We start from the raw sequence: 25,390 nt of genomic DNA on the forward strand, positions 1-25,390 counted from the left end.
CAAATATATGGATTTGCAGAACAAAAACACACTAAAATTAGAACAAAACTATCTTATATAGTCTAAAATATAGGTGATGAGAATTTGAGAGACACCTAAGCATTCAACTGAGATCTGATTAGTATGCGGTCGAAATTGCATGAAGTCATGTAGTCAAATGAGATTTGACCGTATAATTAGTATCAGACGATCCAAATTGAAAACAAGTTTTTTCTTATTATTTAAGCTATTAGCGTAAATTTATATATTTCAATCTTCATCGAACGACCAGACATATCCTAACATGATAATTGCATTAAATTTTGACTACAAACTATCTAAATCTCCTTTCTAACACATTTTCTCACTTTCTTACAATTGTATGGTTTTCTATTCTTTTAGGAGCAAAAATCGGAATCCACCAAACCTAGAGTTGAATGGAATCCAATTGAACAAAACAAACAAACAAAAACAAAGAAAAAAGGAGAGAGAGAAAAAAAAAACCGAAATTTTTTGAAACAGGAAAGAAAATAAAGGAAAAAACAAACAAAAATTTCCATTGGTTCCAAAGAAACGTTTTGGTTTCCTCGTCAATCACAACAACAACATTGTCTCCTTCACAATCTAAACACATTCCATTATTGTTACACACAACAACATTAGAAAAAAACATAAAAATTCAGTCTTGTGTTTGGTTTCAACATTTTGATTTGATTTCCTACATTGTTGTCATTGTTTAAAATTTTGTGGTGTATTTAATTTCTGGGTTTGATGCAAAATTGCATTCTGCAACATTATTTTCATATGGCTTTCTTCATTGAGGAAGAAAAATCAAATCTTTATAATTTCTGGGTTTGATGCAGAAATGCATTCTGCAAAGCTATTTTCATCTGGGTTTCTTCATTGAGATAGAAAAATCAAATCTTTTTCATTTGGGTATTGATGGATGAAGGTGTTTGAAAATTGTAGATTTTCAAAGTGGAGACTTTCAAGAGAATGAGTAGGGAGCTGAATGGCATTGTCAAAGCCTGGGAATCAACAGTTAGGAAATCAGCAACGGCAAAGAAAAGGGCAAACAGCATTTTCAAACCAATGTCTGTAGCCAATGTAGATGATGAAGATGACGACGACAAACAATCGTCGTCATCGTCTTCACAAGAGGTAAGTCATGTTGAAAAGACTATGCCTAATGGTGATTTTTACACAGGACAATGGCTTGATAAGTTTCCACATGGTCAAGGTAAGTATCTTTGGATTGATGGTTGTATGTATGTAGGTGAATGGATTCAAGGTTTTACAATGGGGAAAGGTAGGTTTAGTTGGCCTAGTGGTGCTACATATGAAGGTGAATTCAAGACTTTTTATATGCATGGTAAAGGGACTTATATAGGTTCATCTGGTGATACATATAAAGGGAATTGGGTTATGAATTTGAAAAATGGGGATGGTAATGAGAGTTATCCTAATGGTGATTTTTATGATGGTGAGTGGAAAAAGGGTGTGCAAAATGGACATGGTAGGTATCAATGGAAAAATGGGAACCATTATATTGGTCAATGGAGGAATGGTTTGTTTAATGGGAATGGTACAATGATGTGGCAAAATGGGAATAGGTATGATGGTTGTTGGGAAAATGGTTTTCCGAAAGGGAATGGTACGTTTAGGTGGTCTGATGGTAGTTTTTATGTCGGTGTTTGGAGTAAAGATCCGAAAGAACAAACTGGTACTTATTATCCATCTGGTTCTAGTGATGCTCATCTTGAATGGGATCCTCAAGAGGTTTTCACTGTTGAGTTGATTGAATGTATGATTTGTCCTTGTGAGGACATTACGACATATCCTTCGGACAAGATATTGAATTGGCCGGGTTTAGAGGAAGATAAAGGAACAGAAAAACAGATTCATAAGAAAGGAACTCATGGTAATGGGAAGCCTAGACGGAGTTCAGCTGATGGAAGGATTAGTAATCACAGCTCCGAAGGAGGTAGAAAATCTGCATTTGATGAGTTGGGAGGCAATTCTGTTCAAAGCTGGAATAAATCACCGCGGTTGAGATTAAAAGCTCCTAAAAGACCGGGAGAGACTATATCTAAAGGGCATAAAAACTATGAGCTTATGTTGAATCTTCAACTAGGTATCAGGTATACTTATCAGAAAAATGTTGTTGTTTTCATGTATTTTGTTTACTCTCATCTTTTGGTGTCGCTGAGCTGAATTATTGTGTGTTTGGTTCTGCAGTAATAGAAATTGATTTTTAATGAACTGATTTTGTAATAGAGATTCTTGCTATTGTACCAATATAAGAAAGAGATTCTCGCTAAAAGTGAGCTGAATGTTAAGTGATTTATGTCTGAATACAAAAGGGGGTTGCACGATAAATTAGAGGCTAAAAATCAATTGTAGAGGCAAACACTTCAAATTCTAGCTTAAGTTAGAATCAATTCTGGAGGCCAAATCAATTTTATTCCATAATATCAAAACATATCAAAATCAACTCCACAACTTTTGGAATCGATTTTTTCTCCTCCAAAAGTGAAACCAAACAATGTTTTTTCCCCTTCTCTTATTGTTTCTGAGTGATACTTGTAATCTACTAGTATTTTAACCCGTAAAGCCCACGTGGAGAATATATATTAAAATTTCCTAATGAAAACTCGGCAACTGTTATAATTTGATAACATTAACATTGATAACTATATATGATGCAATGATGAATTTCACATTGTAGCAAATAAATTTCCTTCCTTGATTTTAATTTTCACTGCACATTTACTAATTTCTTGTACCATTGCACAGACATGCTGTTGGAAGACCTGCTCCAAGTGCATCACTTGACTTGAAGTCTTCTGCATTTGATCCAAAAGAGAAAGTTTGGACTAGATTTCCACCAGAAGGATCCAAGCATACGCCGCCTCACCCTTCATGCGAATTTAGATGGAAAGACTACTGTCCGGTAGTATTCCGGTATGCATAGGATTGAATGATCAGTTTTCTATTTATGTCAGCAAAGTTTTGGTCCTAACTAGGTCAATGAATGAATCATGTTCTGTAACATAATCTTCTAAGTGTTTACTTGTTGAGAGTAACTCTTGAAATTTATGTTCTAAAAATATTTTTTAGTTTTTCGTGTACTAAAATTTGCGTTCATTTTAAATTACTAACACGGAGATGAAAGGCTGAAGTAGTGAACAATTGTGATAGAGAGAAGATAGAAGGTAAAATAGGAAGATTGCATTTTCAGAAACAACGAAAACAATGTTTTAGTATTTTTCGAAATTTCTAAATATCTAGATCTTTTTTCAGAAATTGTAAAAGAAACGTCTTTTGAAGCCTCTTGTACATGGTTGATATTGCAATTGTTTCATAACCTAGTATTACAAATAGTCTCTTACTGTGTTGGAATTTCATTTGTTTGTCTAAATTCACAGAATATGAGGGTGTATTTGATTGCTTTTATATTTTCAGGGCTCTCAGAAAGCTGTTCAAAGTTGATCCTGCTGATTACATGTTATCAATATGTGGGAATGAAGCTCTTCGGGAACTCTCATCTCCTGGAAAAAGTGGAAGCTTTTTCTATTTGACGAACGATGACCGGTATATGATCAAAACCATGAAGAAAGCAGAAGTAAAAGTGAGTTCCATTTTCATATGCTAGATATAATATGGATCTTGCTAACCAGTGCCTTAAGGGCAATGGTTAAGGATTCCATTAATAGTAATTTTGTTTTGGAAATACAATTCTTTACTTTTCTTCTTAGCAAAATTACACCATTTTTTTATGCAAACTTACTTATTTTAGTACTTTAACCAATGCCCCAAGAGCAATGGTTAGCATTCTCCATATAATATAAGCCTTTTTTTTATCAATTCTCTCATCCCTTCACTTTATAAGCTTATAAAGGAACAAAAATTACGATAGATTTAGAAATTTAAAGTTTGTCACAAATATGTATTAGTCCACTTTTTTTTTTAACAGTGTATTAGTCCACTTTGATGTGATAGTTTTCACATGATGCCTGCATTGCATCATAAAGACCATTAATCCAAAAATTATTACATTGCAGGTTTTTCTGAAAATGCTTCCTGCTTATTATAAACACGTCCGGACTTTTGAGAATACACTGGTCACAAAGTTCTTCGGCCTTCATTGTGTAAAATTAACAGGAAGTGCACAAAAGAAGGTAATGCCTAGGTGTTTATAAACTTTACTTTGGTATAAAAATAAAAAATTTATTCTTAATCAGTCGTATTTCATAAATTTCAGGTTCGCTTTGTCATCATGGGAAATATATTTTGTTCTCAATATGTCATTCATAGACGGTTTGACTTGAAAGGTTCGACGTTTGGTCGCACTACTGATAAACCGGAGGCAGAAGTAGAGCCAACAACAACACTTAAGGATCTTGACTTAAATTTTATATTTCGATTGCAGAAGTCTTGGTTCGAAGAATTTTGCAGGTGAATTTCTTGCTTAGTGCTTGTTCTGCCACTATTTTTGTGTACCTGTAGCATGTAGGACTCCACTCTTTACAAGTTTTGAACATCAAAGATATTATTAATCTAGTTTATCATTATTAAATTTTTTTTTGACATCAAAGATATTTCTAAACATGCCTTCATGCAGACAAGTTGATAGGGACTGTGACTTTCTTCAACATGAAAGAATTATGGATTACAGTATGTTGGTTGGTCTTCACTTTCGAGATACAAGTCCTAGTGGCAATGTCACACCTTGCGGTCGCAGTTCGGGAGCTCACACCCCATCTGAATTCGATGATGGAGGCCCCCGTCTTTCAGGAGTGGATGCAGACCATCTCATCGTAGATCCTAGTCGGTATATTTTCAATCAACTCATCTTTGCATAAGTTTTAATTATTTTTGATAACTTTAATTTTCAGTGTTTACACATGAATCCAATTAACCAAACATTAAATATTTTCTGTTATTGAACTATTTCACTTTTACATTGTTTGATTCTCATACATTTTCTGATTCATTTTTTGTATTGTGTTCTATGTTTCAGGTGGATTCAATTAGGTATAAACATGCCAGCGCGAGCCGAAATAGCTTTGCGGAAAAGCACATGTGAAAGTCCTCAGTTGGTTGGCGAACCAACCGGAGAGATGTATGATATTATCATCTTTTTTGGCATCATAGACATATTACAAGGCTATGATATTAGTAAAAAGCTTGAGCATGCTTACAAATCAATGCAATACGATCCAGCTTCAATCTCGGCCGTTGATCCAAGGCTATACTCGAAACGCTTTCGCGATTTCATCTTCAGAGTTTTTGTAGAGGACACTTAAAAGGGTATAGTTTTGATGCTAAACATTCATCTTGCGGCATGTGACCATCCATGTATAGCTGTGACAAATCGAGCGACTGACACATTGAATGGAGGGGCTATATTGCGATATGATAGGCCGGCGATGTTTCTAAAATTCGTTGATTTTTCGGTCTCCAAAATGAGCTATACTCACAACAAATGTATGTTGTAGACTTGTAGCTTAGATCAATGTTGTTCCAAAATTGTAAATGAATCAACAAAAGGGATAAGCAACATTGGAAATGATTCATTCTATAGTCTCCAAAATGAGACCTATGGTTTTTGGTGCTGAAAAAATGTACAAATGAGGTGGTGCACAATAGCTGTGTCAAAAAAATGATGAATCTTGGGCATGTTCCATGATGTTATGGTTTTGTATGTTCAATGAACATTACTTTTGTGTGGTAGGGAATCATTATAAAGATAGTCACATAGTTTCACATATCATATGAAATCACACATCAAATAATCTAGTCCTAGAAAAGGGTGTGTTAATCATTTTGTTTTTTTCTTTCTTCACTAGAGCTCTTTCATGGCAAAGAACCTTGTTCTTTTTTGAACAGTTAAAACTTAAAGTAACATGGAATTGTTTCATCTAGTTATGATCAAATATATAAAATGAAAGCTATTATGTCACAAAGATAATTTGATATTTAAAGTATAATCTGCATGAAAAAAAAAAAAAAATTGTAATTTTAATACATCTATATTCATATATCATAATTACATAATGTTATTATACATCATGCAAAAATGATGTTGGAGGGCTATATATCAAAGCAATCTTCCCAAAAGTTTCAAGGCCTATATATCAAAGCAATCTTCCTAAAAGTTTTTAGAAAGATTGCTATAAACTTTTTTGGAAGATTGCATATATCATATATCATAATACATCACAGTCTTCCCAAAAATTTCTTGCAATTTTTTTAAAAACGAACCGAACAATTCAACATGTAGAATTATGAACCGATACTATCTACGATTTAGCTATTTGAACAGTTTAGTTGGTGTTTCGTCTTAATTTGAAATAGTTTAAAACAACTGAACTATGATCTAGAAGTCTCATCGGTTCAATATTTTTACTTATTATTTGTACTAATTCCCTCTTTAGATTGATTTTCCACATTTTCACAATTAAATACTATTTTCTATTATATCATAGGCAGTTTTGAAAGCTTTTCTACCGATTAAGACCATAAAATGTCCCTCTTTAGTTAAAAACTTAAGTTAAACATTCGATATAAAATCTTTGCAACATTAATGTCCCTAATCTAGTGCAAGAAATTTAACAAAGGGACCATTAAACTTTAGGTCTGCATGTAAGCAATTTGGAACTAGGAGGATTAATTTACAGAATTAAAGTGGAATATGGTTAGTTTTCTCAACAAAACGGCATCATAAAACGTCCATTCTTTGCTGGTTCATGAAATTGGATCCATCACCTGAAATTAGCATACAAAAAGTTAAGATATTGTTAGTCCTCAAAGTCACCTACAAAGTTAAAATAACTGTTGTGTTTCTATCCTAGCTCTTCTCATTTCATTCAATGTTTTAAAAATCGGACTGAAGATTAAACCGACGAAAAACGTTTAGGTCATTATTTGATTGGTTCGGTCCGGTTTTTAAAACATTACTTTCACTGCAAAATTTCTCTCATTTCTTTAATCAATTGTCATGTTTCCTTTGGTCTATATCTCTCTTTCTTTTCCATGATGTTTCATTCTTGTAACAACTATGGAAACTAAGACAAACATATAGCAAGGCATAGATTTCTAAATTAAGCAAAATATGTTAGGAGTGCATAGCCTTCATCTATGTGCAAGACGTGACACTAAACAAATTCATGTTATGTTAGGTAAAGTATTTCCATTTTGATAAGGTGTAATAGACAATAAATAAATTGAGGGGCATTGTTGTTTGATTACATATTTTATTGCAAGAAATAATTGTGGTTGTCTTTTCATTCATCAAGATTGAAGTCAAACCAAATTTGAAATAAATGAGATGAATTCTAAACATCCCATCAAACAAATGTTGCAGTTAAATGGTGACAACCTTGGTCTAGACCAAGGTAGATGTGTTTGATGAATGACATTAAAATCTTCCTAGTCCTATGTTGCTAGTGTTTGAATTATAAAAAATTAATGGCTAGTAGTAGCTTTTTTTTGGGGAGGGGCTATGAAACTAGTTAGTAGTATTGAATTCTAGCAATGAAATGGCTAATATAAAATGTTATAGCTATGAGATGTATATAATTCTATGGTAAATAGAAAGATTAATCAAGTATTTTATCATTTGATCAATTACCTCTTCAAATATCAAAAGGTCACATCAATTTATAACACTGTAAAAAATTGGGTAAAATTGTACTATATTGAATAGATAGAGATTTTATGAATTTTTTAAAGCAATGGTTTTTTTAGTCAAAATTTACTATTTCTCTCCTAGTTAATGACAGTTTCTTTAAAATGCTCCTTATATAATTTAGGGTTAAATATGTTTTTGGTCCCTACATTTTGCACGATTTTGAGAATAGTCCTTATATTTCAATAAATGTTTTTAAAATCCCTACATTTTTCATCCGTTAGCGTAAATAGTCCCTGCTGTCAAATTATTAACTTGATGCCGATGTTGGCGGTTCAATCTCGGCGGAGAACTTCTCTATGAGCTTCACCACGATCTTTCTCCGCAGCGTCGTAGACACAGATCGCTGGTGTTCGTCACGCTTCCGGTGAAAAATATTGGTTTAGAGGGGAAGATTTGGAGGCCGAAAGCGATGATGTTGTCGTTGAAAGCGCTTGTTGTTGCGGGTGTGGAAGGTGTTGTGGTGGAGATTTGGTGGGGTGGGGTTGAACTTGTTATGATGGCTTGTGTTTCATCAACATGGCACTGATGGCAGGGACCAATTGCACTAACGGAGGAAAAATATAGGGATTTTAAAAACATTTATTGAAATGTAGGGACTATTCTCAAAATCGCGCAAAATGTAGGGACCAAAAACATATTTAACCCTGTAATTTATTAACTTTTTGTATTTCTAATGAACCAGTTTACTTATTAGTTAAGAATGTAATTTAGACAATAGACTTAATTTTCTTTCTTTGTATAAATCAAACATGTTCAAAATCTACTACCTTTTTTCATATATATGAATCAACTAATTTTCTTAATATGCCTAATTTGGTAAAGTTTTGCATAGAGTTCATTTTGAATAGAGTAATTAATTAATACAATTAAAATTTTCAAAAAGTCCTATAAAAAATCTCAAAATAGTTCTATATTTACTAACAAAATAATACTAGTTAATAATTAAAGTGTGGGAGTTTAGGATTGTGGTTGTAGAAATGTCACGCTGATGACAAAATATAAGGGGTAGTGGAATTTTACTAATACACACTCATATAATGGACATTGAGAAGTGCACTATTCCTACCTTTTTTAATGGCTGTCCATTGATTTTCCAAAGTGACATTTTTAAAGTGACTCTAAATCCCCTCTAAACTGTTCTTTTACCCTTCCTTTACAAGTGTAATAATATTATTTATACTGTAGACTTCACTTTTTTTTTTCAGGTAATCTTGTGGCTAGAGGTCACACAATTTAATTGTGGAGAAATTGAGTGTCTGGGGTTCGAACCCCGACCCCTGCATATAATATGCAATATCCCTACCAACTGAGTTAAGTTCACAGGGTAGTAAAAGATTCGGGAAAAAGGAAAAGTGTACAAATGCAGTGTATACAACATTATTTTCTTTGTTATTTTTCTGATTAGTTCACTGTTCATAGCCAATAGATAAATCACTTGATGACAATGATACCAACTCAAATGTCTAAGATTTTGCTTTACAATAAACAGCTGGAAAATATTTTTTCACTAATCTACGAGGAACTTCTTTAAGTACAAACAAGAAAAGCCATGTCAATTCAAAAATCAAGACATAATGTTGAAGATCTCATATTAAATTAGCTTCTGAGATGAATTTAACTCAACTCAAATTCTAAAATAGTAGGAAAATAATACAATTCAATTATTAGGCATGAAGGGGAGTATTAGAGAAAAATATGGGCCAAAATTTTTGTTGCAATCCAAGTTGTGAGATGATGCATTTTTACCCACACACTTCACATCACACCACACGATAGTTTTCACTTTTTATTTTCTACCATCTCATTATTATAGTGGTTACATTTTACACATTATTGGTACACGGGTTTGGCAGAATTCCCATCAAAGTGAGGTGATGCATTTTCAGAATGTGCAATGTTCAACTAGGTATGATAATGGGCCCACACCCTTGAGGGTACACACAAATCTACTCCAAATTTGATGGAAAAATCAATTTTGCTTGAGCATGTGGTTGAAATTTAGTTTTCTCCTATCAAACACGGATATGATACCGATATTGGACACGAAACAGATATTGATATACCAACACCGTTAATAATTTGAAAAAATCACATAATTAAGTGTAATTATATATGTTGGTGTCCGACAGGAGAACACGTCTAATCCAAAATGTATCCGTGCTTCGTAGGTTTTCTCTGGTATTCAAAGTCGTGGATGGGGATGACGATGAAGGTGTTGATAACTACTCCAACCGCAAACCCAAACCTATCTGGCTAGTAAAAACTTTTCTGTTTATTCTATTACTGTCTAATAATTATAATTTTATTTTTTATATACAAGGGCGAGGGCGGGGAAACCTGACTCCATCGGAGATGGGGAGGATATCTATTTTCCAACCCGTCAGGGATCAGTTCTAGGGAGGTAAAACTTGACCACCCCGTTGCCATACCTACTAGCAACTAGTATTTTTTCCACAAAATCTTTTAAGTATCAAAAAGTTTTTTTTTTTCATTGTTATATCAACTTATTTGAACAATATAACAAATATGGTACAAAATGTAACTTTAAATCAAATCAAAGTCAAATTATGTACCTGATAATCAATCTTCATGGCTAGCTAGCAGAAGCAGGGTAAGCATTATTGTTGGGAACACCAATTGCAGAAGAACATTCACCATTTTTTCCACTACAATTATTTCCCAATTGAAGTTCTGAAACACAAGGCATTGGATTTTTCCCATCAACACCATGATCATAGAGAAACCCTTTGAAAACATGGCCACTAATATGAACTGTGGCCAAGTAAGCAAATTCATCTTCACCATTGCCAATAGCAGTTACTCTATGGCACCTGAATACAGCTGGTGCATTAACATGACCTGGTAAACCCTCTTTGAAACCTGCATCTGCAATTCAACAGAATTTTCACTTCAACAACGTTAATTTCAGTTGTAATAATTTCATGTGGTCCTCAAAGACACACAAATTACTCTATAACCACGCATTCACATAGTCATACGATATTATTCATTTGATTTTAATTAGACTTTTGCATTCTAATTTTGTAAAACAAAAATTCAAAACACGAAGCTAAAACATGAATTGTTAGATCAACATCAGACAATATAATCTCAAATCGCGTGGTTGCATAAATGCAGCCAACCCATTAAGGAACAAATTAATGTTCCCTGCATATACAATACTAATGTGACATCAAATATAAAAACATAGAGTCTATGTTTGGTATTACAAATGAATGTCAGAATTACGGTAACCCACTTGATTTTTTTAAAAGCGGGTCATCCAGACTCAATAGCTTCTGCAAAATCACGACAGATCATCGAATTCTACTATATACATCGTGATACCAAACATACACATAGTACACAATAAATTTTACGAAATGAGAGCAACAATTTAATTCTACCAATTTCCTTGTCAATCTAAACATTTAAAAATTAGAAATTTAAAAAAAAAATGAAAAGAAAAAGTAAGTGAAAGTACCTTGGTGACAGGAGCTAGTAGCAAAACTCTTTGGTGTAGTACCATTAGAGTTAGAGCTATGAGAAGTAGCAGCAGCATTTTGTGATGACCCTAATAAACCTTTTTGTCTCTTAACACCAGAACAACCCTCACCATCACCACCACCGGCAAACATCTCCACCTCCCGTTCTCGACGACGTGTCGAAGGAATCCAAGTACTCTTCAAATGAGTACTACAATCATAACCACGTCCCTTACAACAAGTCCTACATCTTCTAAACACACAATCTTTCTTAGCCCTATTACCACAATCTTGACACACTCTATACTCAGAACCATACACACCATTTTCTTCACTCTCCATCATAGCAATTTTTCCATGATTCTCTTCTTCAGTGATCACTCCTTTTTTTGGAAGATTCACTACTTCAGGACACATCCTAAGATTCCAAAAATTGTTATTGTTACTAGGATTTTCTTGAACTTCATTGTTTTGAGATTGTTGTTGTGGCATGCAAGGTGTAGCAGTGAGAAGTGGAAAAATGCCAAAACCAACACTTAATGAAGCTGATGAAGGTAAAGAGTGGTTTGAATTGTGATCATGTGAAATGGGTTGGTTTTGGTTTTGGTTTTGATTTTGATTTTGTTGATGATGATGTTGAAGAGAAGAAGGTGATGGAGCTATGAGAACTAGGTCTCTAAGACCTAACATACTCATTGGAACAAACAAGTTACAAATTCTCTGAGATTTTGAGGTTTTTGGAGAAGAAAGAGGATGTTGTTTTGTGTTATTGAGGTGTTGTTGATTTATATAGAGAGAATGAGAACAGAACAGAACAGAACAGAGCACTATGGTTTGGTTTCATTCTTTTGATGCAAAATATATTTGAATTTTCAATAAAGAGAGAAGTTACAAAAATAGATAATTTGTGATCTCTTTTTAACTATTAATAATAATATTTTAGATTAAAGGATTACACGTCAAAATAAAAAGTAAAGTGAAGATCATTCACAAATTTTTTTTGGGTTTAGTTTAGTTTAAAACAAAACATAAAATATAAAATAATCAATGGTATTTTTGTACTTAAGATAAAATAATTTATTTATTATGATAAGTCAGTCAAAGACTAACTTTAACTTGTCTTAGGCATTAAAATATTTAAATTAGTTTGAATTTTATTTTTGTGAAAGACCAAATTGAAGCATAATTTAAAAAAAAAAAAATTCTAATAAGTACTCAGAGCATTTGTTAAGTATACAAAAATAAAAATAATTGATAAATTTTAAATAAAAAAAGTTACTTTTTAAAGTTTGCACTATTTTTAAGATAAATTTCTTTTCCTGATTTCTTAATAAATATCATTACGCATTCGTTAGCATTTTTCTTAAAAAATAGGAAATTGAATATTTTATTGTGAAAAGATCAAAAGAGCTGATGGAAGCTTAAATATATTTTTCTGAAGAATGAGGCTTAAAGCTAATGGAATACCTATTGAATAGGAACTTTAATCAAACCTAAGGAGTAAGGACTAACATTATATATAAACTTTTTTATGGTAACACCAATATAAACTTTTCTACTAAAGATTCATGTGAGTTTAAACCTAAACATGTTAAATAAATTAACAACTAACTTAAAGATAGAGCTTGAATAGTTAATAAGACCTTATCAAAATTTAAAATCCCAACTAAAAACATTTTTATTAAAATTTATTTATCTTCTTATTAAACTCTGAATTATCATTATCAATATCAATTTTTCTATATGAAGTTTTTTTCTAAATTTTTTTGTAAAACTTATTTTATTCTCATAGTGAACTAACAAGATAGTCGGACTCATTTATGTCTAAAAAAGTCCATGTTTTTGTTATGAATTTTTTTATAACCAAATAAACCAGGCTCTAATTTTTTATGGGTAAAGACCTCTTTTCGTCCCTGTAATATTAATGAATTTCAGTTTTAGTTCCTGTAAAAAAAAGATTTAGATTATGTCCCTGTAATTTCAGATTCTTCCACTTTTGGTCCCTCATTTCACCACGTCAGCAGAATCTGCATACATGGCACGTAAAATGAGGGACCAAAAGTGGAGTAATATGAAATTACAGAGACCAATAGTGGGAGGAATCTGAAATTATATGGATGTAATTTATGCAGATTCTACTGACGTGATAAAAAGAGGGATCAAAAGTGGAAGAATCTGAAATACAATAATAAAATCTAAATCTTTTCTCATATTACATGGACGAAAAGAGATAATTACCTACTATTTTTTATTATATTTTCAGAGAATGAAGTGCAATATTTTAGGTTAGGCTATATCTTTTGTTTAATTTCTGGGCACTACTAGGGCCCTGTCTACTGCTACAGGTTCTGACACTGAAAGTCCACTTATAGATTCTTGGAATAGTAGGATGTGTAGGGTGGTGGTGTTATTAATTTCCACAAGTTATGTGGCTGCCCACAAGCAAATTTTTTGTGCCTGCATTTGTAGGTTATGGCTTAGGTTACGTCTTGCATTTTTTTTGTTTTGAATTCAACTATAGTGAAGAGTCATTTTAGGCTTTCTGTCTTGTTGTAAATGGAAGAAAGTGACATACTTAAAAGCTAAAAACAAAATAGGCTTTCCATTTTGAGGGAACTAAATCATAAGGAACCGATTTGGTGATTTCTTATTGAATTTGTTGCATATACTTATCCTAAAGATTTTCTTCTTGAATTTCATTATTAATTTCATAGTATTTTTTTTATTTTGATATATTTGTTTAATCTTGTAAAGTATCATAATTTAGATGCAATTCATGATAACCTTCCATGTTAAATGAATTATGATCAAGTTTAATTCCTAGTACAAAATCCAAAACATTATGAAACCATTAACGAATAAAGAGTACTAAGATTTGATGGTAGCAAACGGTGCCAATCTTCATGCAATTGAATTGGGGAACATGGTTAGGTAAACATCAAAGATTATTTTCTAAAATAATGCAATTGCTTGCTTAATTAAAAAAGAGTAATAATAGAAATGAAAAAGAGTTCGAAATATGGGACCAACCTTTTTTTATGGAAAAAGTGGGACCAATCTAAACATAGTTGGCATTGCATCATAGAGGGTCTATATATAGGTCAATATCACAGCCTAACCTAACCCTAACCTAGTGACCCTATAGATTTGCCTTATTGGAAACTAAAAATAAGGCACTATGGCCCTATCACGCCGTAGCAATGGTACTTCATTAGTCATTCCACTCACTCACTGCATAAAAGTTGGCTCTCTTTTTCTAGTTTCGACAACTGGACTGACAATGATGTGGCATAATGAGGCTTTTTTTAAATTTATTTACACTTTTTGTTTTTCAATTTTGGGTAGTGTTACGTTATCACTGATCTATAACAAACTCATTTTTTTAAGGATATTTGTTTTTGAGAAAAATAAACAATGTTCATTCATTCAAATTGATAGAGTATATCGATACAATATAAATCCAAATTCGTTAAAATAAGATAAATTTATGAACAAACTCACAACATCCATATTAATAGTATAAAACGGCAAAGTACATATGCTTACAAATATGACTAATATGACTATATTCATGTCTCCGAAATACTTATGTCTCCCGATCTACAACGTTGACGACGCCAAAGTCATTGATCGGATCAAAATAAACACCGCACTAAGATGAGAAATCAAAAACACACCGCACAAAGACAGGAAATAAAAAAAACAGTCGTTCAGAGACGACGAAATCACAAAAACAAACAAAAGAAAATAAAAAATATGTGAAAACACTTATTCAATTAGGATATATGGAAAAACAATTCGGAGGGGTGATTTTTTGATCAAAATTGACCATAAATCACCCCTCTAAAAAGAGGAAGAAGAAGAAGAAGAAAAAGATGATGACTAGGATTTGAGAAGGAGAGAAGAGTTTTTTTCTTTTAAGAATATTAACAAACTCTTTTGAGATGAATGTATTTGAAAATGAATAACTAAATACAATTCATTAAAAAAAAACAATAAAATTAAGTTAGAGTAATTTTTTACGATAAGTTTGAATTACACTCTTTTTTACGTTAAAATATATACTTCTATCTTTTCACCACCAAAAAAATATACTTCTACAAAATATCCCACGCTTCCTTGGTGACCTGCGATCTTCTTAAACACCTTTACATCAACATATTGATGAATGAGAAACAACGATGTGTTGTCTTTCTTCAACTTCTTATACACATTTCTCAACACATTTGTTGCATTTTCCAGAAGGGGTTCCACCATTGATGACCTGTTCATACACGTCATGAACTGCAAAAATCACCTTCATTTGTTTAAATCATCTTTCAAAGTTTTTGTCATTAAGTACTAGAAGATTCGCGTGAAAAATATTGTTTCCTACTATCTTATTGATCTCTGGAACATTCTCATGATGAAAGATTCACTTTCTTTGATCCTGTAAGCTCTATGATACCACCAGGGTTGTCCCTATAAAATTGGAGGCTCGACTCTCATAATAAAATAGACCCTTAATAAAATAAAAACACAATTCTGCAAAAAAGAAAGGATTGTTGTGATTCTTTGAAATATCTTTCCAAATTGAATGATTAAGTGATTATACAAATTGGATGGTTTGATAGCATTGAATTCTTGTCCAAAAAGGAGAACTAGAGTCGAAATGATATATGCATGTTCGATTGGTGGTGGTTACCAGTGTGTGGTGGCGCGCAACTGAGAGACGGAGGTCGGGAGGGAACGCGAGAGAGGTTGAGAAGAAGAAAGAAGTGGTTTTGTTGTTGGAAGAAAGAAGAAACAAGAACATTTTTGGCTTAAACGCAATTTTGGCCCCCTATGTTTGTCACTGTAGCAATCTTGGTCCTCTAACAAAAAAAAAATGCAATTTTGACCCCCTAATTTTCCCAACTATGATGAGAAGGTGTCACGTGTCCCAAAAAGGACCCATAATCGCAAATTTTTTTTTTTTTAAAGATAAGAGGCCAAAACAGCATATTTCCATAAACATGAAAAAATTGTTACGATGGAAAACATAGGGGGCCAAAAGTGCGTTTAAGCCAGCATTTTTTTTCCTTTTGATTGAGGGGGTGGGTAGTGGCTATAATTTTATTTTTAGGTACGTCTCTTTTGGTGGCACAACTCGGTTGAGCAATTTGCACACCCCTAAGAATGGCCTGGATGCCAATATGTTGGATTGAAGAGCTAACTACTACCATGTGAGGTTATGATTATAGAACAGTGATGAGAGAAATAAGAAGGAATATTGTGTAATTTTATTCAACATAATGTTGTAATCTGTACAATGCAATAAGAGTAGTGATATATGTACAACCATCTGTGACAATTTTATTGACAACTTTCATTTTCTTTCTTCTCATTAGTGCAAATCAATAGAGAGAGAAAAATGAATAGAGAGAATAAAAATGTAATATGTGCATGAGAGAGAAAATCGTCAAAAAGTTGTAATAAATTGGTTATACAAATATCATTTATCATGCAATAAACACACTGGTTATGCTAACTAATTATGGTTACTTGACTAGCAAGTAAATCCTATGACCATGTTAATCTCTAACTGGCTAAATAATGTCAGCTATACACTATGCTAGTTAACCATCACATCCTCTATGGTGCATCCTCTACAATGATCGGCTGGGTTACTTGTCTATGGGCCTATATGATCTTTCGGACCCATATGACCCTCAGAACCCATAGTTTGAATCATACAATCAATACCCATGATCTCACCTGAAGAAAAAAAACTTGCTTACCCCGCGGTGAGCGTTGATTGTTGTGACTTTGGATTTAAATCACACCAATAAACTTAGATGTTTGAAGAAAGTATCAAATGCAATCAGTAACCAAACATATCAAGCAAAAACAAACACCATAGTGTAAAGAAAAAATACTATCAAAGCAAGAACAACAAGATAGATAGCGTAGAGGAACAAACACGCTAAACTTTGTTTACTCAGTTCGACTCAATATGACTACATCTAGAGAAGTGGACAACTCTTCAATCTATTATGACATTAGTAATATAAAGAAGTTACAAGAATTTAGATTTAAGAGCTCGCGAAGAACAAACCTAATTTCTAATAAACTTATCAACGAGACTAGATTGTTTGTACGATCAAGTGAAATCATGGCCATTTTAACATAAAAACATGGAGAATTAAATGCAGAATTCATGAGAGAAATAATGTTTAATGATATAGATTCTCGCACTAGAGAAAACTTTAGAGATTCCCACCGGAGGAAATCCATTCCCTTTATCAAGTTACTAAAACCATAAGAGAAAACAAAAGAGAACATTTTTATCATTTCTATGATGAAATTTCATTATCCGAGGTGTTTCAGAAGTGTTTCTCAACCCCAAAAATCTCACCAAAAGCACTCAACACTTACCTATAAGATAAAAGATGAAAGAATGCTTAAATAATGATTCGGATCCGAACAATTTGCCTCACAATTTGATACAAGCAAAACAAATCGCCCTACGATCCGAGAAATCAACTTGCGATTATAATTGTTTGTTTGGCTGCATGTTTCCAACCCTAAATTCACATTTACACCAATCAAGAATTGAGTATGGGAGAAGCAGGTTTTTATAGCTGCAACTTAGATAATTGATTCTACTTTTTCATAGAGTAGTTATATTTGAACAACCATTTGAGATAATTTCTTTTTTTTCTCTTTTCATTGGTCAAAAATAATAGAAAGAAAAAAAGGAGGAGAGAATAAGAACATAAAAGTTTAAGAGATCAACTAGTAATTTTCTCAAGAGAGAATAAAAAAGCTTAAATTTAATGAAATATTGAAATTAAGAACTAAGGAAAGACTAATATAACAGGTTGTGACTTGTGAGTGAATTTTGTTAGTTGTCGGTTTGATAAATTGCTGAATTTTTGAAGTTCTGCCTTTTTGCTGCTGGATTTTGTTCCTGATGTGTGTAGTCTTGTGCTAGGCTTTGGTGCTTCCGTTTAGGTGTATTTATCAGGTTGTGAAGTTTATTTGTTTTTGTCTTCTTTGGCTTCAAATTAGTGCTATTGTAGTCTATGTTTTTGGACTATTCTTCTGGAATGGCAATTTTTTAAACTCTTGTATTTGTACACCTTATGCCTAGTATTCATCTTATTAATAATATTAGTCTTTTTTTAAAAAAACAAATATAATACTAATCATCTCAAAGTTTTGGGGACAAAGTACTTTTTTTGACTAACTTTGCTCTAGTTGGGAAGCAATATTTTAATAATCTCCAGATTTTTTTTTTTACCACCTTTGGTGCTCCAAATTCCAAGCTAAGAACCAATAATCAATTGCATGTATGCTAGAGCTATCAATTAAGCTATTGATGGCTAATTTGTAAGTGGATTTGACTATGAACACACATTTAGCATCTGAACACCAAAACAAACTATATTTTTTGATTAAATATATTTTGCAAAACTTTTTTTAGCATCCTCTTGATATAAACTGCTACAAATTGCACCCTTATCCTAAGTTTTGATGTCTTCATATATTAAATCATGTACCATAAGACGTGGGTTTATGGGAAAAAGTGAGAGAAGTACTAACATTTGAATGAGCGTACCATCGCTCATATCACACCTTTATACGTGCACCATCTCCAATATTCTCACCAATTCTGCCCACACTGTTGGATCTTTACTCCAAGCTGGAAATATTTGCTTCTCAAAATTTCAGAAATTCTTAGACATGCTAGGAATAATTGACATCTAACACTATTAGCAATCATCTTGAGTCAGGTATCACAGAAAATCCATTAGGTAGTTGTAAGTCGTTACATAACAGTTAGAACATGTAAAGCTTCGGTTAAAGTTTCTGTTACTTTGTGCTATCAGTTGCCTGGTGTATATATACACAGTATGAGCCAAACAGTAAGCAATCAAAGCAAAGATGATCCATTCTCTCTCTCTCTCTCTACTTGTGTTTTCCTCTCACAGTTTCATTGATATATTCTAAGTTGTTAAACACATTTTTTTTGTATAAATAAACTGTAATGTTAAATAAAGCTGGTATAGAATTTACATGAATATCACAGGAGAAATACACGTAAAAGTACGTAATTATTATACTGTAAGAATACTGGTAATAGGTACAGATTTTTCTTTGCTCCCTGTATAATATATAGTTGTTACTTTCTGTGTATCTATATGTTGTCTTTCCATTTATTGGACAATCTCGTCCACTTCAGAAGTTGCAACCTCGCTTTTACATGTATGATTGCTGAGCTTGCAAGCTATTGGAACAACTACAGCTTCATATATCCAAAAGTCTCATGCTGTGTCCAGAAAACACAGTAAAACTTGCTGCCATGAACTATTAGCTTTCATTTCAATTATCAGCTGACCAAAATTCTTCTTTGATGTTGTCGTGATTGAAATGAAAGGGGAACTACCATGGATCAGAGTTATTACCGAGAAACTTTCTAGCAACGGACGGCTGACTCCATCCTTGCTCCAACTGGATGAGATTCAATCGCGTTATTAGTTTATCGACGGCAGCATCTTCTTCCATGTCACTTTCAGAGTCTGATGATGTCAGCACTTGTGTAGATGAGTTCTGCAAAAATGAATGGTACACATCACATTCACAGTTTATTTGGAAAGAAGGGACCAGGGTTTCTTGCAGTAGTATTTCCATGACGTTTCACGCAGTAAGCGATCTCGGATGAATCAAATTACATAGGATTCGCTTTAAACAATCTTGGTTGTTGATAGAAATTGAAAACTGCATGATGCAGTTGCTGCACATGATTCAAATCTGGAAAAAATATATCATTCATGCATTGTATAGGATTGTTATAGTACCTTATGTTCCTGGTACTTCGTCAGGTATTGTAGCGACTCCTCGTATAATCCACAATGATAGAGGAGAATGCTGTAATCTCTTAGCTCATTTGGATCATTTGTAAGGAGGATAAGGCGTTCACATGCTGAAAGAATAGGCGAAATATTTGTGATCATAATGAAATATCAGAAAGTTTGACAATGACATTACAGTATTGAGAAAGAAGAGAGATAAACTGAATCAAATTCATACCAGACAATGAACGCCTCATGTCGCCAAAGCGCACAGTGGTCCAAACACCTCGATCCAGTCTATGTCGAGCAGCCTTAGCTGAAGCAATTTGAGAGCCACTGCCGTTGACAAACTTTAAGACAAGTTCTTACATAAACTAACTACATTAAAATAAATAGAAAATAGGAAAGACATAATAAAAAGTACCTTTCTCCAACAAAATCAGATCTGTCAACACAGTTTGCTGCATGTGCTGCCCTTAAAAATAAGGTTTTTGAATGATCATGATGAAAAGGCCAGAATGCATGCTTCAGATTATTTAATATCTGCAGATATAGTCTTAACATGAGCGCTAAAGGGAAACTAAAACAGCTAAATATGGCAGAATATATTATGAAACTCAGAGGTTTGATAACATTGTTATCCTCTTGGAATATTCTCATATAAATACAATTTACTTACAAGGTGTGAGGCTGATTCTACAACTGTCATAAAAACATTGATGCTGCAATTTATTATCCTAATCAATAAACCAAGGTGCATGCTCCTGTGGACGAAGGCAAGAGGTGCCGAACCACATAAATTATTGTGAGTTCTATGTGGTGTTTGTTTTCAACTAAGATCCTAGGTGTGTGTGGATTTTCACTAACACGCTCCTATTCAAACAGAAGAAGCAGATCCCAATATCCAATATATGTTCATACGTTGCCATGGAATTCATTAAAGATATTACAGTTACTGAAAACCTAGACAATGGAAAAAAAACCTCACATTTGCACATAAATTAGGAGCTTGAAGCTCATTTTTCCATACACACTTAAAAGGAAGATTCTTTTTTTGTTTAAAAAAATAGAAAAGGCAAAGCTATAATAATTAAGGTTATTTCGGCAAATAGAACCCACGATCACTAGGTCACTGCTAAGAATCCCACATTGTATGAAATACGGTCTTAGGATGTGGTTATAAGTAAGAGAATCCCTTATCCTACAAGTCGGTTTTGTAGGGTTGAATTAGGCTCAACCCAATTTTTAAGATGGCAAGACCCGTTGGGTCATCGAGTCAAACTCTAAATGTCCAGTGCTGAGCGTGAAGGATGTGCTTAGAGTTATGTCCACCCAAATTTTAAGAATCACACAACAACAATGTTTGATCTGGAGCAGTTACTTATGGCATAGATGCACATTTTATGCCAAAACTAGAAAAAATATACACATAATTTTGTATTTTAGTTGAGAGATACCAGGTTGTGGAAATGAAAGAAGAGCAAGTAATAAGATATTACCTCAACCAATAGATTCCCTGATGTCATTATGTGCGCTTGGTCTGACTCCTTGCTTTTCAGCTTATGATAGCCTTTAGGAACATTAAAAATATCATGAGGGTAGAAAATTTCAGCATCAAAATACAAAAGGCCCCATAAACGAAGCATTTTCAGAATTTCTGAGTATATAAGTGACAGCATTGCAGGTGATCCCGAACGATGAGTCAAAACCTGCTCAATTCATTAAAGTAAATCTATAAAATGTCTATCACTAACATACTCGCAAATTTCTTTTCAAAAATTATGGGGAATATATTACCGAGTGAAGATAGAGTGCTTGTGGCTCCAATAGATTTGCACTGGTTCTTCTGAAACCCTGTTGCGGCCAGAGGTTTGAAATAGTTAATCTATTTACAAATTACATGTGGTGAAAATTGATGAAAATCTATTCTAGAATATACATTCTATAATTACATATTTTGTTTATCTAGTTTCTGCAGCCAGGTGGCATATTACATATGCGTTTGTAAAAACACCAGTTGCCACGGTGACAACTCACATCCATCCAAAAGCTACTACTCGTATCTTCACACTCAACACACGTTTACTTGATCTCACCACGTCACCAAGACTTTATTAATTAGAAGAAAAGAATAGAAACTCAAAGCATAATCAATGCTCTAGGTTTCTGAATCTCAAAAACATCCAAAATCTGCTCTGCAGTGCTTTTAATAGTAAGTTTCCTAATTAACTACAGACCAAAATAAAGTTTTAGGCCAACCCTAGTTGGCTGCCGTTATGAACTACTTCTAACTGAGTAGGGATTATTTCCATTTCTCAAAAGAAGTGGAGAGTTCTATTAGTATAGTTTTGTGTGTGATAGGCACACATCCCAGAACATGCAACATCCATTAAGCATTTATATGATATATATCAACTCCTAACTTGACATTAAGAACATTAGGTATAGACTATGAGGTTTAACAATATTGAGGTGGGAGCTAATAGTACTGCCATCTTCCAAAAGAACCTTTTCCTCAAGGTTGAAAGTCTGGGAAATCTACTCCACAACTCGATCTATTTTTTCTGTTCCCTCCTCTTCTAAAACCCCTATTATTTTAACAAGGTCAATAGTAGCACAACACATTTAAATTATTACTTTAAAGATTGATTTCATAAGAATCTTATACCTTGCTCCTGAAGTGATAAGAATGGTATTATAGCGAATGCTGTGAAAATACTTGTAAAATATGAAATCTATTGTAGTTCTCAGAAGATTATTGAAAGGCTGTTTGCCAAAGTTTATGTTAGGAGGAAGAAACAAGTGAGTGAAAAATAGGATAGTAGAATTGATATGATTTGAAGAGGTATGAGACCAGGTGGGGATTCTCTGTCTCTATTTAAAGACACTATTGCTATCCTTCATTTTACTTTTCCCTTTTTGGCATTATGAGAGTTTTGTAAATAGAGGTCTGCTCGTAAGTGAAGTAACTAGTCTCCAAAATATCTACCTATAATCTTATCAACTTGGCATTGAAGATCACAATATAAGGAGACTAGGATGGTGCAAACATTGCCGAGGAACTATGTAGCACAGAAACTTCTGATTGAAGGTGTGTCTGGGGTCTGACACACATCAACGTCGGACAGTGACACATGTAGTTCTATTCAATCACATTTTAATTATTATCAGTATCTCTTGATTACATGTCAATAAGTAAAGAGAATTTATAAAAAAGTCAACAGAACACAATTACATTTTCTTCGAACAATTTTATATATCTTGGATAGGTTCTGATATCATCTTAAATTTAGGTTGGGTCAATCTCAATCATACAAAATTGACTTGTAAGGTGAAAGATGTTTCCCATTTGTAAACTCATTTTCAGGGCATATCTTATGCAATATTAGACTATAAACAAAATGAAACAAGCATGCAGCTAGGAATATGAAATCAAATTACATACCTTGTGAACATACAAAAATCTTTCTATGCTCTCTAAAAACTTCTCAGGCGATGAATCATATGAAGGGGTGTAGTGAGGACAGTAGTCCATTGAAAGATCATCTAATCTTGCAACGAAAGCATCGACAGGAAGTGGAACCGATGAATGAGATACCAGAGAATCATCTTCTGCAGCTATATAGAGAGCAGTTCTACCCAAATCAACATGCCTGTTAATGCAAATGCTGGTTTCTTTCTCAATATCAGTAAGTCTCTTAATTTGTGAACAGAATCCTTCCCTGGCTTCCTGCTCATTCATAAATCAACGACCCAACAAATTAAGATTATTCAGTATCGAATCCTGAAGTTCAAAACCAAATCAAAACTTGTAAATTCAAAGGCTTATAGATAAACCATCTTCCATCACACCAAGCTGCAGGTGTGTGAATAGTTCTAAATTGCGGTTTGCAGCAAAAATTGTGGTCGCGATATAACAGTTTTATAGGTTTTTGCAATGACATCGCAACCGCAAATACGGCTCCATTGGCCGTAATTGCCCACATTTTTCCTCAATATCATGATTTGCAACATAACCTCAACCACAATTGCAATTTAGAGCCATTGATTCTAATTAGCACGACAAACGAAATCATACATCAATAACATCAACAAACAAGTCTTTTCTCTATATGGATCACTTGATGCCATTAAGTCCATTTCTCAAGCATGTAACATAACTAATCAGAGTAAACACAGTTCCTTCATGAATCATACATTTTGAAAAGAAAATAGTTATGACAAAATGGAATAAGGAAACTCCTAACCTGTAACAGATCCACTAAAGAAAATGAAACAAATTAGGACAAAACAATTTTTCGCCCAAACAAGGTAACATACTATCACCATCTTAAATACATTATACTACACTAAATTGCCCTTTATTCAATAAATCGAATCAATGCAGCACTGACACTTCAGATTAAAGGTGTATTTGGTGTTTGACATGCGATGACACAAACCTATAGCTACATTTAATCACTTCAATTTTCTTTAATTATTATTGGTATCTACATGTCTGTATGTATCAGTGTTTCATAGCATGAAAAAAAGAAAAATAATCAGAATGACAAGAAATAAATAAACAAATGAAAAGCAAACTTTAAAACTCAAACTCATAAATAAAACAAAAAAAAAAAAAAAAAAAGAAAAAGAAATACAAATGTTCATAACTTGAAATGAATTCAAATCTTTGTAGGATCGACACTTATGATCAAAGGTGTGTCCATTGTCTTAGCGTGTAAGTGTCCAACTCTGATGCATAACATTTTTTTTGGTGGTGTCCAGGGTTCGAACCCCGACCTTGCATATATTATGCATTGTCCTTATCAACTGAGCTAAGTTCACGAGGACACATGACATGATTACATTGAATTATGTCATTTCTCAAATTAAATTATTATCAATGTTGATGTGTCAGGGTCCTTGCGTTGTCAGATGTTTCAAATTAAAAAACAAAAATCCACCATCACAGGATGACAAATTCTACATGTTTCTAAGCTTCATTTAACATGAATTAAATCAAAACATCCAAATAAAACAATTCATTAAACCAAAAACAATCTTAAAATTTGAAGAATCAAGACATGAGTTTTTACTCTGGCATGAGCAGTATCAATTCCAGAAGCATCAAGAGCATCATGCAAGAAGAACTTGAGGTCAGTTGCCACGTGTTGAACGTTGGAGCCTCCATGACATATCACACGAGGGCATGAAGAAGAAAATGAAGGAGGGCAAAATTGGAATTTGGAGAATGTAGAGAAGAAAGAGGTTGTGGGAAGAGAAGAAGATGAGACAGAAGACATAGTTGAGAGTTTGAAACAGTTGTTTTGTTTATAGCCAGAGAGAGAGTTTAATGATGAGGAGCAAAAAACAACATGTGAAGGTTGATGAGACAATTATTGGTTTTTATTAAAAAATAAAATAAAAATTAT

The 25,390-nt window shown here is 33.2% G+C and overlaps 3 protein-coding genes across 3 annotated transcripts; 1 reads left to right on the forward strand and 2 right to left on the reverse strand.

The window, feature by feature from the left end:
- Nucleotides 1-491: 491 nt before the first annotated feature.
- Nucleotides 492-5,752, forward strand: LOC11424166 (phosphatidylinositol 4-phosphate 5-kinase 6). Its single transcript, XM_024780027.2, has 7 exons — nt 492-2,120; nt 2,776-2,943; nt 3,445-3,610; nt 4,044-4,160; nt 4,244-4,437; nt 4,604-4,813; nt 5,003-5,752. Exons 1-7 carry the CDS (start codon nt 976-978, stop codon nt 5,286-5,288), a joined length of 2,286 nt encoding a protein of 761 aa, XP_024635795.1. The 5' UTR covers nt 492-975; the 3' UTR covers nt 5,289-5,752.
- A 743-nt stretch (nt 5,753-6,495) lies between these two features.
- On the reverse strand, nt 6,496-11,999 carry LOC11420597 (protein LATERAL ROOT PRIMORDIUM 1). The gene is made up of 3 exons (XM_003598468.4): nt 11,160-11,999; nt 10,249-10,561; nt 6,496-6,750 (listed from the first exon to the last, which is right to left on the reverse strand). The coding sequence occupies exons 1-2, from the start codon at nt 11,854-11,856 to the stop codon at nt 10,269-10,271; spliced, it is 990 nt and encodes a 329-aa protein (XP_003598516.1). The 5' UTR covers nt 11,857-11,999; the 3' UTR covers nt 6,496-6,750; nt 10,249-10,268.
- Nucleotides 12,000-19,147: 7,148 nt separating this feature from the next.
- LOC11434295 (uncharacterized) lies at nt 19,148-25,332 on the reverse strand. The gene is made up of 8 exons (XM_003598470.4): nt 25,055-25,332; nt 23,422-23,706; nt 21,774-21,830; nt 21,476-21,685; nt 20,401-20,519; nt 20,215-20,312; nt 19,983-20,107; nt 19,148-19,734 (listed from the first exon to the last, which is right to left on the reverse strand). The coding sequence occupies exons 1-8, from the start codon at nt 25,259-25,261 to the stop codon at nt 19,567-19,569; spliced, it is 1,269 nt and encodes a 422-aa protein (XP_003598518.1). The 5' UTR covers nt 25,262-25,332; the 3' UTR covers nt 19,148-19,566.
- Nucleotides 25,333-25,390: the final 58 nt, after the last annotated feature.

The sequence above is a fragment of the Medicago truncatula genome, chromosome 3 (genome assembly GCF_003473485.1).
Source record: "Medicago truncatula cultivar Jemalong A17 chromosome 3, MtrunA17r5.0-ANR, whole genome shotgun sequence".
NCBI classification, from domain to species: Eukaryota; Viridiplantae; Streptophyta; class Magnoliopsida; order Fabales; family Fabaceae; genus Medicago; species Medicago truncatula.